Consider the following 18880-nt stretch of genomic DNA (forward strand, 5'->3'; position numbering starts at 1 on the left):
CAGCCATGCTACGATCACTGTCACTTAAATCAACTTTCTTCCCCATTCTGATGCTCAGTTTGAACTCCAGCAGGTTGTCTTGACCATGTCTACATGCACTGAGCTGCTGCCATGTGATTGACACAAATAACTAATCAGCCAAAGAGCAGTTGAACAGGTGTACCTAGAAAAAATGCCCGAGAGTATATCAACTAGCAAATAACAGCAGGCAAGAAAACAGGTAATGGAAAAATCACTGCGATGAAGAGAAGGATGTCCATACCCTTGTTTATTGGTAAGTTTATTACTGTACATACATCTGCTCATGAGTCATGTATATATATATTTTCTCTCTCTCTGACAGACACACACTCACACACACGACCACTCAAGATTATATAAAAAAGACTCATTTTTTGTGCAGGATTCCATCACAGTCAAATCTACACCAGAACATTTGCATCTGCATACATCGTGCACACACACCACAAATATGCATACGGTCTTATGCCTTGATTTACACAGAACAGACAACAGTTCAAAATATAGAAAACTGACAGATGAACAAATAGGCAAACCAGCATTAATCAAGTGAATTTGGGTCTTTTAACATTTAAACACTACATCTGTTTTTGTGAGTGTGTGCGCCTCGCTATCTGATTAGGCAGACCACAGAAATATTACAAAGGTTAGTTGTCTTTTTCTCAGGGATATTTTCAAATCTCCAAACGTCTTATTTTGCAATTACTTAAGCAATGTGTGATCTGTGTACTATACGTGACACCCTGGTGAAACTTTGGAACATACCTGACCTTTTTTTTTTTTTTATAAATCTAATATAATCCCCTGAGTGCGACCCATTCAATCACCAGAGATGAACAAAAACTAAAGTCTTGACATAAACAATCTCAGTCTCCTTATCAGGATGCTTTCACAAAGGTGTGCAGAGCAGGGAAAGATCATTATGCAATGTACTCAGAAAGGGCTTCCTTTTGTTCATCTACTTGATAGCAAACAAACATTTTTAAGATGTGATGTGTTTCACATTGTGATCTGTGACATGGCTACATTTGTTAAAGTAACCATCATGAAGCAGGATTGTTAGCTAAATGAATAACTCAGGAACAAGTTTTCATAAGTATCATTTTAATCACATTGTGGCATCCTCTGGTGCTGAAAAACGTTGCTAATTTTGAACTACCAATGACGGCAGTTCCTCAAATGACCACCTGGCTCCAAAAGTAAATCAGTCCTCATAGACCCCTGCGTTAAAACAATCAACTTTACAGCAGAAATTTAACAAGTTTACAGACTGGTGTGTTTTCCTTTTTATGTTTTTAATGGATTTATATGACAAATGATACTGCCTCGTGCAATTAATTGTACAAACATGCCTTCCAACAAGTCTGTCCTCCAGTTAGGGTGAGTGAAACTTAGGTTTCTCTCTCTGTGTTAAGCACTCGTATGGCCTGTGGATACCCCTTGCTTGTTAAGCTAGCTTATAACTATAGACAGGATCAAAGATCAATGTACCTTCCAGGTCTGAAAAGTGAAGCCAATGCGCAAGTGCCTTAAACCTGCACTTTATTTAACGACCCCTATGGGACAACAGCTGTGGTTTCAGAAAGAGTTCGGGTCCTATAGAAGTCTTGGGGGGGGGGGGGGGGGGGGGGGTCAGATCAGGCCTGTGTAAACTCACTGCAGCTTAATTTCTTATTCAGCTTATTTCATGAATTTTGGTTATTCTGGCCATTAGAAAGGAAGATTATCCAGGATATGGTCGTTGTGAACAATGTGCTCGTCAGCCAATGAGCGTGCACTTTTAGTCAAATCCGGTTTCCTGACACAAAGACAGCGATGGTGAAACTGCTCTCGAGGCCTCTGAGCAGGACTTTATTATATCAATGGGTGATGTCACATTAGCTACATCCATCTCTTTTACTGTCTATGCTGAGAAGTTTTCACTCCACCTTCTTTTCACAAATCAGGGGGTCACATTACAGTGGCTACCCCCATCTTTTACATACAGTCTATGATGACCATATAAACTTGGTACTGGAACATTTTTAATTTGCTGCCCTTTGAGGTCTATTACAGGTGTCCACTAACTTCTGCTGGAAAGATCTCCATGTTCACTAGTTTGCAGGCTATGTACACTAGAACAATCAGAGCTTTTTCTCAGAAAACAGCTGGTTGAATCCAGACCAATGAGACCAATGACAGTGAACCTAAGGAGTAAAGCTTCGGGACAGAAAACCAAAACAATGGGCTGAAAGACACTAAGGCTTCACAGAACAGAGTGGGATTGATAACGTCTTTACACACTGCAGTGCAGCTTCATCTCCATGTTGATGGTTTCAGTGACTGAGCTCTAGTGAAAGCCAAAATCCTGCTTCATGATACAAGACCATTTGTATCACATAACACCTAATAAAATGGAACTCTTAGTTGAGATGAATGTAAAGAGCAAGATTACATCAAAAACAGAGAAGCTGTCTTGTGCACATCCATATCCTTTACTTAGACAATCATGAGTGAGCCAAGGTCAGCAGGCAAGTAAAAGACGCCACGTATAGGGGTCAACGACAAAGCGATTGTGTGCTTTAGTGTTGACACAAGACTCCAGAGAGAAATAAAATAACCATTGCATTCCTTTGCAATAGCACAAAAGAGGCCTATTTCACCAGTGCACATACTATTTCCACACTCACACGCTTATAAATTACTTCAGCAAAAAAATTGGTTATGGCAAAAAAATACTTCAAAGAAGAGTATCTCACGCTCGATTTGTCTAATTTTTCTTTGTTTTGCTTGTGTTTGACACACACAAAAAAGGTTTGCAAGCATCGACCTGCTCTCTTTCACCAAAACAGTAAACAACCCTTCAGATGCTAAGAAACAAACAAACAAAAAAAAACCCCAACATGACCGTCTCTTCAAGAGCCAGCCCACCACTGGGACACGCATAACGTTTAAAACAAACTGTTCCACGTAAACTGTGTATCATTAAGACCCATTCATACAGTACAGTCAGTGTGTGATTGTCACTGGGTTAGATTTATGCACAGTGAAGTGACATGAAAGGAGGCCAGAGGATGTCTGGTAGTTGAATAGTGATATTACTGAGTTCAGGTGTTTTAGCCACTGGCACAACACATTCCCGCAGGACCCCCACATTCCGCTACAGCGTTGATTTGGATGAAGGCCCTTCTGGAGTTCCATATAGCCTTCCTTCCACTGCCTTTAGTACGGCTCTAAAGCACCAAACCAACTGTTACGAAAGCACTGGTGTGTATTTTTTGCAGGTGAAGTTGGTGGTGTAACACATAAAAGTGTTTTATTTTTTTAATCATGGTCTGACTGTGCCATGTGCTTCGGTTAGGGAACATAAATGTGACAAAATTCCAGTCATGGCTCCCAGAACTCAATTTGAGAGTCCAGTCTCAAGGTCTAGTTCCAAAGATCAATAAGGCTGCCCATGGTTGATTCTTCTCTGACATCCCATAGGCTAATGCCAGTTTGCCTGGCTTGTCAAGGTTCAATGGTGAATTCACTCCCCAGGAAAAAAACAAACAAAAAAAAAAAACATGTACGGGGCTGCTGGATTTGTAAACAAGGCCGTAGAGATAAGATGTGTTATGGGGACTGGGTCGGTGAAAAAATAGGTAGGAAAAATGTAAACACAAATACTGGAGTATTTCAGGAAGGGTGGGTATTTGGGAGCTTTACAGCCATCGTGATTCTGTAACAGAGGTGGGCAGCAGAGGAACTTTCAGATCAGCTGTAGTTGGGTTAGTCCGGTCTGAAGATGGGGATCTTAGGTAGGAATTCTATTAGAATTACCTGCAGGCGATAAAAGAAAAGGCTCTTAGTAGAGAGTCATAGACGGATGTTTCAACAGTATTTAGTGAGAAACACTTTCACATCAAGGACTTTCACTACAATGTTTTTTATCAAAGCAGCAATCAGGTCAGGTCATACTGGGTCACTGATGCAAATTTATGAACTAGACTGTCAATGGCAATATTAAAATTCAGTAACTATTTGCAGTATTATCAAATTCCTTTTCCTGGATCATCCACACAGACGCTTTTCCATCTAAAAGTTAAAGATGCACCGGTGCAATTTTCCCTGTCTGACCTGCCGATCATCCAATACTGAATGACTGAGTTTTTCTCAACTCAAATTAATGACATAGAAAATAAATTTGTAAGTTTTCTTTAATAAAAACAGACCATTTAATAAATTTTATACTTTCTAGAAATTTGCACCAGATTGCAGGACCTTATTTCACCCTTAAACCTCAAAGTGTGCCAAAATCCACCTGAAAATGCAATACATCCATCTTTATCTGACACATTTAACATGCCTGTACAGCTCTGTGATCACACCTCGAGACCTGTAGTTGGTTACTCTGTCACAGTGTTAAGCCTTTTTGTGTACTTGTGTGTACAAACAGGGCTGAGCAGATCATGTTGCAGTTACCCTATCAGAAATGACTGAAATACAAAAATTAAAGAGATTATCTGTGAATTCACAGAGCTGTGAAAAAGAAGGAAATGGCAGATGGCTACACTACACAGATAACTGGCTACTGTGTTAGCATTACGAGGAAGCCAGATATAATCACAGCATTTTTGTATATCTTTGCAAGAATCAATATACTGCGTTTATATTTAGAGGAGCACATCAGCATCTTCTGAACACAAACAGGCACAGAATCAGATGAAGCAGCTGAAAGCTGTCTGTATTAAACAGGGTCTGTATATAAAAGCCCAGACACCTTGATACAAAGTTGCTGCTTTCACTAATAAGCACCACTAATACTAGTGGATTAAAGTAAACTGTAATATTTTATTAATGCACAAGACAACTGTTGGTTCTAAGATGGTACACAGCCACTAGCCAGGGCTGTGGATGGCAGGACCCCTCGTCTCTCTGTAATATTATGTATGACACAAACAGCCACACATTTCAAAAGGAAGAATTTCAATACATTTGCAACAACTAACCATGTAGATTAAAATTTCCTCAATTTTGAAGTTTTTTCCCCTTACTGTTGGACTGAGTAACAATGTGTTACACTAACCAATCAAAGACATGCAAACACACATTGCAGCTAGAATAATAACAAAAAGTAGGATCATTTCTAGTTGTAAAAATGTTTTTTCATGTTACATTGATACCAGATAATCCTGTGACCTCATCTGGATGGCATTACCTTGGCCTCCAGTTATAGTGTGAGAAATCTTGGAGTCATTTTTGACCAGGATATGTCCTTCAATGCACATATTAAACAAATATGTAGAACTGCTTTTTTGCATTTATGCAATATTTCTAAAATCAGAAACATCCTGTCTCAGACTGATGACCACAGCAAATACTTACATATTCCATCATGTTGTTGGTTTCACACTTCCTTTTGCTTAGTCTCCAATGCAAACACAGCTAGACAGAAACAAAGTTCAACAGTGATCAGAGAAAATTCATAACTATCCATCCGCTCGTATCAATTGATGCCTTCACTGCTCACCTTGTGGTAAAGTCTGCTGTTCTCCCACTCCAAAAGCTTCTCTATAGATCTTCTTGTCTGGAATGAGACATCAGATGATACTGTCACATATCAGCCTCGTACAGTGTGGGGTTTTTTATTTTGTTTATTGTGATGCTGCTACAAATGTGGTAGATTCTCTGTGTGACATTTTAAGACTGGGAGATGAAGTGAATGGGCATCTCACTCTCTTGCTGAGGCAGATGACGGGCCACAAACTGAAACCCAGTGTGCAACAGCAGCAGAGACAGCCACACAGGAGCCACCGAACATTCACGGGGAGCGTCTTTCTCAGGCAGCTGTTCACACGATTGATACTGGCTTTGAATTCCTCTGGCGCCACCTAAGGGAAGTACACAATATTATAAGAGTGAGTATATTTGCATTTTTAGCACCATTAAAAGCAAAATACATATCTGTATTTTGCACTGGTGATGAAGGGGAAAAAGAAATCATTTAAATGATGTACTATGTGTTGGCCATCATTGTTAGTTTGCGCTCAATAAAAGCAACACACTCACCTTTCCTGTAAGTGCTGAGGGAAATTCTGACTCGAATTTGTTACTGAGCCCAAACCTGAAGGTGGAGGGGGAAGAAATAAACTTTTCACTTATTGAGTCGAGCGATGTCAGGAGTGAACAACTATTATAAGATTTAATATATTTCTAGGACAGACCTTTTAAAAACAAAAAATATCACATTATCTACCTCAGAACCAGCTGTTATATTATTATCAGAACAGGAAGAACCATTTTATATTTCATCTAAAACATTTAAGGATGTCACGGGTGATACACAGTTCAAACACCCAATACATCTATGTATTATCACGCAGATCTGCCTATTGAGCTGGCGTAACTCCTTTTACTGTTTGTTTTGAATCACATTGCCACATCTAATGTGCAACCATTAAGGTCAGTGCAGTATTAAACATTTTGAGAATAAAGGTGAGGTGTATCACTGTCAAATTTAGGGAACAGTACCTGTAGGTTAAACTCCCAAAAATAGTTAGGACAATGCTTTAATTGTGAAGGTAACTCTCTGCAAGCTCCTTTCCACCTTGCGTTTAAAAAAAGCCTTCAAACCACTTTTAAAACCCTACGAATATGATCTTAAGTTTTATCCATTTTGTAATACTACCACAGAAAACATTTTTTTGCATTTACTATAAATGCTTTTATCTTTAATTCTTTCAGATTTACATTGTGTAGTTTATGTTTTGGGGGACTAAGATTAATTTACAGAAAACAAATCGTTTAATATTTAAGTAATGTTGATATTGAGAAACTGAAATCAATGAAAGTCGTGCTTGTATTTCCAAATATTATTTTGTATGGCAACTTTTAAATTCACAAATGCAAATGGGCTAAAATGCAGCTCTATATTCACCTGTTCATGACACAAAACTTTGACAAACTACAACCCCTTCACTTTTAACTTCTTAGTATTTGTACTCCTGATACTGTATCTTTCAGATACGATTTGAGGGGGGAACAAAAACTTTAGCATAGACTTGTTTGGAAAAAGTTGCACTCTCAGTACAATTAACTTCTTAAAAGTCTAATTTATTGACTTAAGACATGGCAGTTTAATTATTACTAGGTTTAACTGCGAGAATACCCATTTATTGCTACAGTTTACAAATGCATTGTCTTATGTTGCAATGATCGGTATAAACAGCTCAGGGAGTCTGTGTTAAAGTCCTGAAAAGTGAAAACACTGACGGGGACACGCTGTCTTAACTCGACAAAAGCTACTATACTAACAAAATCACAGAGAAAGGGCAAACATGTCTGAGGCCAAATCAGTCACTCCTCGCTAAGTTAGCTTGCAGCTAAGTTAGCAGCTAGCTGGCTAGGCTAGGCTAGGCCACCAGCGGCAGTTAGCCACCAGTTAGCCACGGAAAACGCGGCCGTTCAGCGTTTCACGGTAACGTTAAACTCTTTTCTCGACCCCCGTGAGCTCGGCCAGTTTCTTACACAGTTACGTGGCCGGACCCCCGCACGACCACGGGGTCCGGAGCGTACTTAAGGAGCTGTTCCTCCGCGGCCCTGTCCTCGTCCTCCTCTTCCTCCTCCTCTTCTTCATAGATCTCATCAAAGTCCTCCATCATCGCACGACTCGGCCTCGCGCTTCCCGGAAAAGACCCCGGGAGAGACACGATGCCGACAAACAGCAAAACCTTACAGAGAAATAGCACAAAAAGTATCGAGAAGACGGCCACAAAAATATCAAGCCGTCCCGTAGACGATACAGTTTCACATCGTTCAGCGAGATCCGAAACAAAACATCAACATCCGCCGCAGTAACCGTACGACACCGGAAGGGGGACAGACTTTTTTTTTTTAATTATTATTACTATTAATTAATTTTAACCAGTCGATTCACAAAACAAGTCTTGTTTTGTGAATCGACTGTGTTTAAAGAGAAACAAGAGAGAAAGAGAGAAGTTTTTAAATTACATAAAATATGTTGCTAAAGTATGTTGTTTGGAAGCACTTTTCATACAGAGATGTAGATTGAAGGTGGGGTAGGTACAGTAAACCCCCTAGAACAGCACGATTAAAACAACGCAGGGGACATGGAGCCTATGCAAGGTTACAAGTGTACAACTAATTCAAAAAACATTTTAGATAGATAGAGCGATAGATAGATAGATAGAATTGGCTGACGAGTCAGGGTGATTTGTGACAGAAGGCTAAAAGCTAGAGTGAAAAGAGTGAAAGGGAAGGTTTACTAGATGGTAGTGGGAGCTGCTATGATCTATGGTTTGGAGATGGTGGCACTAAAAAAAAAAGACAGGAGTCAGAGCTGGAGGTGGAAGAGCTGAAGATGCTGAGATTTTCACTGGAAGTGACCAGGATGGACAGATTAGAAATGAATATGTCAGAGGGACAGCTCGGGCTGAGCGCTTTGGAGACAAGGTTTGAAAGACAAGGTTGAAATGGTTTGGACATGTGCAGAGATGAGATAGTGGATACATTAGACAAAGGATTTTGAGTATGGAGCTGCCAGACTGGAGGAAAAGAAAAAGAGCACAGAGGAGGTTCGTAGATATAGTGAAGGAGGACATGAAGAGGGCTGGTGTGACAGAGGAAGCTGCTAGGGATAGGATGACATGGCAGCAGATGATTCACTGCAGCAATGCCTAAAGGGAGCAGCCAGAAGAAGAAGAAGAGTGTATGGGTTAAATGTGGCTTGTAGTCTTAAGTGCTTTATGTGGTCGATAAGTCTAGAAAAACGATTCCATAAATACATACCTTCAAAAACACCTCCAAATGTATTCGCTTTCTTTTATTGTACAGAAGTACATTTCGAAAATGATCAAATTGAATTAACCATCCATTTACAAAACAGATCATCTGAGTCTGAGGTGTTTTATGAACATCAATTTCATTTCCAACAAAATGTTTTTTCCACATTCTGGCAACCTACTATTACATATTAAAATGTATCAGTCGCAGTGGCTCTACAAAAGCAAAAAACAACTTTGTAGCTACACAACAATAGTACTTTTCTTCTTTATGATCACAAAAACATCTGATAATGAGAAATATTTTTAAATTTTATTTATTTTTACTCCTGTGTATTAATGCTGGTACCCCACAGCAGGAATAGCAGGACATCGATCATGACATTTTTTGCACTTTTCAAAGGCATCCAATGGTCCAGATTGGTCTCTTCAGTGGGCTGGCTTTGGCCTCTGAGCTGCATGTTTGATGTGTTTGTATTACTCAGGTATATTAGTAGTATATTCAGGGCCAGCTACACAGATCTGTATTTTAGTGAATACAGAAATAATAATCTCTATATTGCCATGTCTAGTGCAACTAAGTGAAACTAAAACGGCCCCCAGTCTCTACTTGTCTGTCTGCGTTTCTTCACATGCAGCATGGTTTCCAAAAATAATTCTTTATTCAAAATATAGCAAGCAAAACATTAAAAAAGGATGGGGGAGATATAGAAAAAGCAGAAGATAAAAAAAAAGTATATTTGAATATGCACCTTGAGATCTGGTGAACAAACTCAAGCTGTTGTAAAAGGAAATTCTGATATATGTGCATGTGAGTGGTTGAAGTTACAAAATATATAAGTCCTGCAGTCTTACTTCCATAAAATCACAGAAGACTTAAGCATTAAGTATTCTTCGAACTGAGTATTCAATTATTTTTTATAATTAGTGATAGATTACTGTGTAGGAGGCATTTTAACATTGTCTGTTTTAAAAGCTTTATAAACTTTCAGGTCTTTCAGTCAGTGTACCATAGTCTAATAAATTATTATATGAAGACTGTTGATGCATAAAGTCTCTTAAAGCTTTACAAATACGTGTGATAAAGAAAAAAGCGGAGCTTTTCACTGTGAATCATCAGGGGACTAAAAGTTTAAGGACAGTTAAAAATAAACTGAAGAGGATGCGCAGTCAAAACTGGAAGTTGAGCAAAGTCTTTTTCAAAATATGACTTGAATGTCGGTAAAAGTTAGGCCTGGTCTTCCCGTCATTCCCACAGCGTATGGATAGCTGAGTTTTACATTTTTAAACACTATAAACCTTATATGTGTAGTCGTTTTCATTTGCCACACAGTTAAATAAGCATTTTCTAACCAACTAAATTAGGTAAAACCTTTTATTTTGAAAGATTTGCCGAGAAGTCGCCTTCTTTTAACACCCAAGCGAGTCTTCCTGATTCATCCCTGGCTAGACGATTGTACAATAACTAGCTTTAGTGTATGTGTGTTTTTTAAATCAACGTATTATTATCCCAGTCTACAACCCGATTTTTATCCACCAAGAACTGAAACGTTCTGAGGGGTTTACCGAAGCTTTCGGCTCGAAACAGCACGGAAACGGCGCTGCTTTCTATTTAGGAAGTGAAGAGACTGATGAAGCATTTTGGCAAACCTTGCGAAACTTTCATTTAGCTCATTAATCGTGGATGACCTGAGTTGGATGGCAAGATGGCTCTGAGTGAGCACTTCAAGATGATGGTCGAAGTTATCAAAGATGTTGTTCCTGTTCTCACCAGCGGGGTTCTCACAGTGATCATCCTGTCGTGTGTTTTATTTGGTATCCAAACATATTTGAACTTAACACAAGGCATCTTCAGCATCGGCGCGAGTGTTTTTCAGAATGGACACCTATACAGCATCTTGATGTATCCCTTTTACCACCAAACCTTTGCTCAGCTTCTTCTCAACATCACACCCCTGGTGTTTCTTAGCGGGAGCTTGGAGAAAGGTGTGGGCACGGTCCGTTTCCTCTTCCTTTTCGTCCTGCTGTCCTCGACCATAGGTTTGTTTTACAGTTTCTTGGATCTCCTGCAGGAGGACGGCTTCCAGGGTCACACTGAGGGTTTGGTTCCTGTCACTCTGGCCTCTGTGTCTTTAACTACCATGCACACAAAAATGACTAAAGCCTTTCTGTGTGGAGTCAGTTTCCCCACCATGGCCCTCCCGTGGGTGTTCCTCATCATCACCACTGCCCTTGTTCCTCACTGCGTGCTGCCCTGCAATGTTATCGCCATCCTGGTTGGGGTGATGTATGGTAAAGGATGGGTCTCTTTTCTGGATGTGTCTGAGGCCAAGGCTGGAGTTCTGGAGAAGATGCTGCCCTTCAGGTTGTTTAGGAGCCTCAGCGGCAATATGTTTGTTCCTGCTTCCACAGAGGACAGGAGAAAGACCCTGCTTCCACAAATCAATCCCACACCTGGGTCTTACCCAGTCCAAGCTTACGCGCCATTACCCACTGTCAACACTGCTGCCGTGAACTATGAAGGCTGGCCACACCAGATGAGTGCCATGTCCAGTCCCACACCACCTTCCAACCTTCACGGACATGTTGCAGGGCACAGCTTTGGACACTTTTCACAGCAGAGTTTGGGCCACAGCTGCAACCACAGTCACGGTCACGGCCGGAAGACTGAAGGACTGCTGCTACAACAGTAGTAGTTTTTTTTTTTTTTTTATGAAAACTTATGCTTACAAAAACCTCTTATATAAAAGCTACTCAGATTTTAACATCTATGAGGTCCTGCAATGTCTCAGCATTGGAATGTGTCTCTCCCTGCTTGTATAATCAAATGCAGTTTTTGTGAAAGCTTAAATATTGCTGGTGACTTTTGTAAATTTTATTAATTCTCATTTTGTTTTTTTAATTTCTGCCAATAAATGTGTTTAAAAAAAAATCCTCTGATCTCTTTCTTACACTTGGGTGAAATGATGTACAGAAGTAACACACACATGCTGCCCTGTAGTTTGACCTGGTGGTATGTGACACTATTATCAACCTAGAAAACAAACAAACCAAATAAAACAATATAGCAATAATTTAATAACCCTAGTAGGTCTATATTAACCACATGATCAAGTAATTCAAGAAAAACTTCAACCAAATACAACTAGTCAACTAGTGTAGTCATGCTTTTCCTAAAAACAAAAAACAAAAGTAAAATAGTTAAACTATTTTTATGGTTGTACCAATCAGAAACATCTGCCAAATACTTGAATACTTTGTCTACATTGCCTAACAAATGTATTACACCACCTGCCATAAAAATATTTTAGAAATAGCACAAGATTCAACCTCTAAAACACATTTTTATGTTGAGGAATCCAATAACTGTAATTTGGCATTTTAAATGCTGTGTGTGCCCCTAATTTAAAGACCTCCAAGACTGGCAAAACTCAAGATTCTTTTCCAGCAATAAACTCACTGTTGCACTTATATTACACATGATTTAAGTACAACAGTGCTTATATCATGTGTAGTCAGCAAACCATGTTAAAATCTGTATGCAACTTATGCTCAAACAGAAATTAAATGCAGCTCCAGTGTTTGTTTTGAAACTTTACTTTTACACCAGTTAACAGAAAATAGGCATATTAAATTCACACTAGTGTCAAAGCACAGAGGGGCAGGACCTGAAACTGTTTGGTTTTATTAATACTTGAAATACATTATCAGAATCTTGTACATCATGAAAAGGGACCACTGAGAAGTCCGTCCTGTAGAATCAGTGACACCTGAATACTCATCACACCTAAATTTCACATAAGGACTCATTCCTCCCAGGTGTCTCCATAGATGTTCTTCACTGTATAGATAGAAGGAGAAAAGGTTAATCAGTTCTTTTACAAGGAATTTTAAAAAGAGGCAGTACTTGAAAATCTCAGTTCTCCTATAAAGTGCAATCCACACTGTGAGATGAAGTCGGGTACGACATCATATTCCTCTGCTGTTTCCATGCTGGTTTCTCCTTCGCTCAGTCATGATATCAGAACGAGGTCACATCACAGAAATAAGTTTCTGGTTCCACAACTCAAGATTTTCTTCTTTGGTGGATTGCCAAACATTTGGTTATGAACATTTTATTTCCATCTATTATGTAAGACAACAGTTAACTTTTCAACCTCTCCATTTGCAATGTAGGATCACCTACTTTAGCAAAACAAAGATATTGCCACTATTCTTTAATGTTGATCATCTTCTATCTGGTTTAGCTGAAGCAGAAAAAAAAAATTAAACTGTACATATCCAGCTCTATACTCATCTTTGCAGTAATATAGCTTACTCTCTTTCTTGGGCCTTTCTGGCTCCTTCGTAGGTGGTGTTTTGAGCAATGCATCAGCTTTCTGAGTAAGCGTGACCTCATAGTTCTCTCTGTTTTTGAGCCTCAGGTCCTCATAGAGGATAGCCTTCCGCTTGGGCTCCTCTTCTTCCACATATGACTGGACTGAAATTCACAGGGTAAAGACAGGAGATAAAAAGGTTCATCTCTAAGGGAAAGTTTTGCTGAAGTGTGTGAATGCTTAAATTAGCTCAGTCTGTCAATTTAGTAAACGTCTTGACTAACTTGCAACTGAGTTAAGTATTAGCTTACATGTTTCACTAAGAATCAAAGTTACACATAACTGTTGCTTTATACACTGATTACTTTTAGCATTAAAAGTAAAATAGCATTGGGCCACAATGACAAAAGGTATATTTGGAGGAGTAAGGTGAGGCTTTCAAACCTAAGATCACTGTACTAACTATCAAGCATGGTGGTAGTAGCATCATGCTCTGGGGCTTTTTTGCTACCAGTGGTACTGGTACATTGCACAAAGTAGATGGACTATTGAAGGAGGAGGACCACCTCCAAATTCTTAAGCTTCACCTTAAATCAACAGCTAAACGGTTGAAACTTGGATACAATCAGGGTTCTAGGCAAAAGAAATAAATAAAAATCACAGCCTGGCATTATTGCAGGACTGGGGGTCCCCCGGGTACCGGACGACTCCTAACTAGTGCTAATAGCCAGGTACACTTGCTAACTGTGGTGATAGTGATTGGTTCATGTGCCATGAAACCAACCAATTTAAATGAGCTCTACCAAGATGAGGTCAATTATCCAGCTGTAATTACACCAGATTAGATTAGAGAAAAATGTAGATTAGAGAAAATCCACAATTTAAACTTGTGCACCCAGTTCTTGTTTTTTAAAGTCATTGAAGATATATGCTGTACAATCATTTCACTCTGGAAAAAGAACCGTTCAAAGAAGTCACTAAAAGCCTCAAATTACCATGATGAGCATATGTAAACTTCTGACCAAAACTGTAGCAAAAAAAAAAAAAAAAAGAAAAAACTGTAGTGCTGCTGGCTCAAAACAAAAACTGTTGTCTATCCAACTAGAAATCATTAGTCTTTGCCTCCCTGTTTGCTTTGTGGAGGTTTTAAATTAGTAAGGGCTCAATTTTGATGACACACCTAACTGTAACAAGTGAAAGGAAAGGCCTTGTATTCATATAGCACTTTCTTAGTCTTGCTGAACACTCAAAGCACTACAAACAACATTCACCAATTCAGACATTTGTGAAAAATTAACCCAACATGGACTGTGGGAGCAGAGCACTCAAAGAAAACCCATCAGACTCAGACAACATGCAAACTCCTCACGTAAAGAGAACAGGAAGTTTTGGACGTAGGACCTTTTTGTGGTGAGCTACTGTCAACAACTCATTAGTGAATAACCCACATAATGTCCCTTTGTATTACCTGGAGCACTGAAGTCATCTCCTCTGTCCATTTGCGCTGGTGGCTCTGGACTGTAGCCATATCCATAATCTTTGCTGTAAGTGGACATGTGGGTCGGGGATTCTGCAGGCTGGAATATGGGTTCAAAAGACTGAGTGTCTGGGTCAGTCAACTCTGACTGAGGACCCTGGGATCTGTGAAGGAGGCCAACAATTGGTAAAGCAACTGCTGCTGATAGTTATAGAAAGCATAGTAGGCCAGCATTTAATCCAGTGTGTGTAATACTCACTTAAGTGGAGGCAGCCCTGACCTTTGCCTGATAATCTCGCCAAGAGGAGAGTTCTCCAGCCTCTTGAACTTTTCCTGACAGGTTTTCATGTATGACATTTTTCCAGCCAGGTAGCCACAGAAGCCAGCAACTGAAGGATCAAACAGTCAAAAAGCACAACTAAATAAACATACAAATGATAATATTTACTGGATTTATGAGAACATAAACAACTTAGAAAACAATTAAAAACATTTTTTGTTTGTTTTGAGAAAGATTTGTTTTGTTTGCAACAAGTTTGTAATGTGTGGTTTTGTTAAACACTGGTGCTGAACAGAGGTGTTTCTTATTCATTAAATACAGATACTCATTCGGTAAATAACGGGCAAGTTTGTGTGTACTTCCTGCTTATTTGACACTCATTAACTTACAGGCCACTTTGGGTAACGATCCAAATCTTGGAGATGCCGACAGAGTCCCTGCAATTTTAAGTTAATTCAAGTTATGTCAACTTGAAAATCAACATGTGCCAATATTCATGTTACAAGTATTCTGTTGAGTCCTCTATAGTACTATAAAAAGTATTACCTCTGGCAACGAGGGCTTGGGTGATAGCCATACTGACTACAGAGAAGGGAACCGCTGGGGAGAAAGCATGTTCATATCAGTCTAAACACAAAGGAGTCACAAAAAACACAAAACAAAACATTTTCATATCCTAAACATGAAGCCGGCGTGCACGTGGAACTTACACCTATAAAAAAAGCTCTCCTGGTTACACTCTCTCAACACTCTCCTCTCTTCTTCTGTGGGGATGTAGTCAATGTTCAGCGGCGTCTGCAGATTAACACAAATACCTTTCCATTAGTCGACAGCCGCAAACAGTCCCACAGATGGTCCAACCTTAAAATGATTAAAATTAAAACAGCGGGTAACAACGCACGCCCCCCTCTTCATAAAACTATGCGTGCAGTTCTTCATCCAAAGACACTGCAAGCTAACGTTAGCTAACACGTTAGTATCTCAATTATTGTATGTTTATCGGCATGTTTTACCTGCGCCGGTTGGCGCTGCCGCTCCTCCGTGAACCCTGCAGTGGTGGATGACATACTGACGACAACGTCAAAACTTTCTCACACCTCAAAGCATGTAAATTAACAAAGTGTAAGCCACTCGGCACACTGACTTATCTAGTGTTCGGTACAATGTCATTGCTACAGATAACGTTGACATTACCCGGAAGTTGAAGGAAAGTTGCATTTGTTTGTTATCTAACCAAAAAAAATAAGGAAAACGTGTTAAATTCCGTGTTACTGCTCGAGAGTAAAATATCGTAAACATGATTTAAAATAATAACAAAATAAAGAAATATCGCTACCGTTATATTCATTTACAAAAACAGAGATGTAAACTGGGTCTTTTATTTTGAAAAAAGTAAAGCTCGTTGTTAAAGCATTTAAATGTCGACCAGCTCCCTCTAGTGGGGGTGAAGTTAACATAATCATACTTGCCTTGTATTGGATTTTGGTTTGTTGTTATTTTACGTTCTGATAATAAAAATAGCAATGAAACCCCATCAGCATGCAATGTTCAAAAGTCAAAAGTTGAGTCACCCCTCATATTTTCTTAGAAAAAAGGGACATAGGTGCAGTGATTTCTTTATACTTCGAAATATTAATTTGAAATTTAGTCAAAGTCAAAGTGAACTTTATTGTCAATCAAACCATGTAATAATACATTACACAGAAGACTGAAATTCCGTTTCTCCAAACCCCAAAATGTGCAGTATTAAGAACAAAAATGACACACAACTAAGCGTAAAAACCGAAGCATAGATTAAATATAAAACAATACTAAGCATAAAATGTAAAAAATAAATAAATATCAACAAATCACACAACATAAGACAGGCAGTGGGGATACAGTTTCTAGTCTAACACAGTGTACCAGAATGTAGTCAGGTTGAGGTATGCTACTCGAGTGCAGTGGTAATAGTCTGACATGGTTTGAGTACCTTTTGTCTTCAACACAGCCTGAACTTTCCAAGGCAGCTTTCATTTCTTTAAGTAGTCTTCATGAATTTTTCTCCAGGCATCTTGAAGGACATTCAAAGTTCTTCTTTGGACGTTGGCTGCTTTTTACTCTATTCTCTGTCAGGGTGATCCCAGTTCAATAATACTACTTTAGTAATACTACTTCAATAATATTGAGGTCCAAGTTTTGGCCATGACTGATACTGTTCCACTGTGTGTTTTTCAGTTTGTATGACAAGAAAGTCTGGCTGTTTGGAAGCAAAATCTCATTCTTTCTTGCTGTGTTTGACACCTGTGCATCGTGCACTCGATGGCCATTGTTGCTCCAGTCATCCAGTCTGAACAGCCGGCACATTAAAGGCCGTGACAATGTGGCTGAGGAGGTATTGGCTCGAGCTCCAAATTTTTAATGAATATTACCTTGTTACTAGAAGTGAAATTAAATGTAATGTATTTGAATTGTTCCTTCATATTATGCTTCATTTTAGGGAACGGGGATCCTATGGAGGACTCTGGTTTTATGGAGGGGAGTGTGACGACCCACTCTGCCCTGCCTTCATTTTGGTCTGCTTGTGTAGCAGGTCTCCTGCAAGCATTAGAGGGCTGGAGTGGCTCATTTGCCAATCAGTGACACTGGCAACACCTGGGCTCAATGTGTGCCAGTGCTCTATGTAAGTTTTCACAGAGCAGTTGCTGTGGGGCTCTCCTTGAGACGCTTCATTGGTTTTTTTGCACTTGATGACATTGTATACACTAGTCTCTGGAGCTTGAAAAAGGCGACTGGACTTCTTTTTGTTTCTTGAAGACGTTTCACCTCTCATCCGAAAGGCTTCTTCAGTTCTCAACCAAATGGTGGAGAGACCCAGGTCTTTAAACCCCTGTGGGCGTAGTCCCCTGGAGGTGGTTATGACCCTCTATTGATCATGTGCTTGAACAAATGTGCCCAGGTGTGAAGGGGGCGTGGGTCATATTTAATCAGTGGTTTCAGTTGAAACCAATTGACTCCCACCACCCTCTGGAACACAAACTTGGGGTGATCAGGACCCTACAACACCGTGCGGAAAGTGTTCCCTCTAAGGCAGAAGGGAAGCATAAGGAACACACACACATTAAGAAAGCCCTCAAAACATGCGGTTACCCCAACTGGGCCTTCATCAAATCAGCTAAGATGCACAGGAATGAAGGCCAAACACAAACTACAGAGAATGGGAAGGACAAGAGGAACAACATTGTCATCCCATATGTGTCAGGCTTGTCAGAGAAACTCAGAAGAATTTTCTCCAAGCATGACATCTCAGTATACTTCAAACCAAGTCACACCCTAAGACAAAAACTGGTTCATCCCAAGGACAAACCCGCCAAACACAAGATCAGCGATGTAGTGTATGCTGTTCAGTGCAGTGAAGAGTGCTCGGACCTCTACATTGGTGAAACCAAACAGCCTCTTCACAAACGAATGGCACAACATAGAAGAGCCACCTCAACAGGACAAGATTCAGCAGTACATCTGCATCTGAAGGAAAAAGGGCACTCTTTTGAGGATGCCAATGTCCACATTTTGGACAGGGAAAACAGATGGTTTGAAAGAGGAGTGAAAGAAGCCATCTATGTCCACTGTGAACAACCATCATTGAACAGAGGAGGTGGATTACGTCACCAACTTTCCCCCGCTTACAGTGCTGTCCTGAGCTCCCTTCCCAGACGTCTCAACCCCCATTCACACCTTTGTTCCAGTGACCTCAATAGGCCACAGGAAACAATGGAGCGGAGTCCTAAATTGGTTTCAACTGAAACCACTGATTAAATATGACCCACGCCCCCTTCACACCTGGGCACATGTGTTCAAGCACATGATCAATAGAGGGTCATAACCACCTCCAGGGGACTACGCCCACAGGGGTTTAAATACCTGGGTCTCTCCACCATTTGGTTGAGAACTGAAGAAGCCTTTCGGATGAGAGGTGAAACGTCTTCAAGAAACAAAAAGAAGTCCAGTCGCCTTTTTCAAGCTCCAGAGACTACTATGACCTGGA

At 39.9% G+C, this 18880-nt stretch overlaps 3 protein-coding genes across 3 annotated transcripts; 1 reads left to right on the top strand and 2 right to left on the bottom strand.

Annotated features, from left to right (window-relative positions):
* Positions 1-746: 746 nt before the first annotated feature.
* chic2 (cysteine-rich hydrophobic domain 2) lies at positions 747-7855 on the bottom strand. Its single transcript, XM_030735244.1, has 6 exons — positions 7510-7855; positions 6052-6106; positions 5718-5873; positions 5513-5569; positions 5368-5427; positions 747-3822 (listed from the first exon to the last, which is right to left on the bottom strand). The coding sequence occupies exons 1-6, from the start codon at positions 7641-7643 to the stop codon at positions 3772-3774; spliced, it is 513 nt and encodes a 170-aa protein (XP_030591104.1). The 5' UTR covers positions 7644-7855; the 3' UTR covers positions 747-3771.
* A 2338-nt stretch (positions 7856-10193) lies between these two features.
* On the top strand, positions 10194-11709 carry rhbdd2 (rhomboid domain containing 2). Its single transcript, XM_030738901.1, has one exon. It carries the CDS (start codon positions 10490-10492, stop codon positions 11474-11476), a length of 987 nt encoding a protein of 328 aa, XP_030594761.1. The 5' UTR covers positions 10194-10489; the 3' UTR covers positions 11477-11709.
* A 743-nt stretch (positions 11710-12452) lies between these two features.
* Positions 12453-16040, bottom strand: LOC115784060 (OCIA domain-containing protein 1). The gene is made up of 8 exons (XM_030735126.1): positions 15870-16040; positions 15567-15651; positions 15403-15456; positions 15246-15293; positions 14836-14965; positions 14568-14740; positions 13102-13263; positions 12453-12624 (listed from the first exon to the last, which is right to left on the bottom strand). The coding sequence occupies exons 1-8, from the start codon at positions 15921-15923 to the stop codon at positions 12590-12592; spliced, it is 741 nt and encodes a 246-aa protein (XP_030590986.1). The 5' UTR covers positions 15924-16040; the 3' UTR covers positions 12453-12589.
* Between the last annotated feature and the right edge of the window lie 2840 nt (positions 16041-18880).

The sequence above is a fragment of the Archocentrus centrarchus genome, chromosome 1 (genome assembly GCF_007364275.1).
Source record: "Archocentrus centrarchus isolate MPI-CPG fArcCen1 chromosome 1, fArcCen1, whole genome shotgun sequence".
NCBI lineage: Eukaryota > Metazoa > Chordata > Actinopteri > Cichliformes > Cichlidae > Archocentrus > Archocentrus centrarchus.

Bases quoted from the DNA above. Each gene is read 5' to 3' on its own strand.
- LOC115784060 (XM_030735126.1), bottom strand. From the start codon at position 15,923: ATGTCATCCACCACTGCAGGGTTCACGGAGGAGCGGCAGCGCCAACCG. The intron at 15,294-15,402 runs GTAATACTTTTT...TTAAAATTGCAG, and splicing joins CCAAGCCCTCGTTGCCAGAG to GGACTCTGTCGGCATCTCCA. The intron at 14,966-15,245 runs GTAAGTTAATGA...TTGATCCTTCAG, and splicing joins ATCGTTACCCAAAGTGGCCT to TTGCTGGCTTCTGTGGCTAC.
- rhbdd2 (XM_030738901.1), top strand. From the start codon at position 10,490: ATGGCTCTGAGTGAGCACTTCAAGATGATGGTCGAAGTTATCAAAGAT.
- chic2 (XM_030735244.1), bottom strand. From the start codon at position 7,643: ATGATGGAGGACTTTGATGAGATCTATGAAGAAGAGGAGGAGGAAGAG. The intron at 5,570-5,717 runs GTGAGATGCCCA...GTCTCATTCCAG, and splicing joins TCATCTGCCTCAGCAAGAGA to ACAAGAAGATCTATAGAGAA. The intron at 3,823-5,367 runs GTAAGTATTTGC...TATCGCCTGCAG, and splicing joins CCAACAACATGATGGAATAT to GTAATTCTAATAGAATTCCT.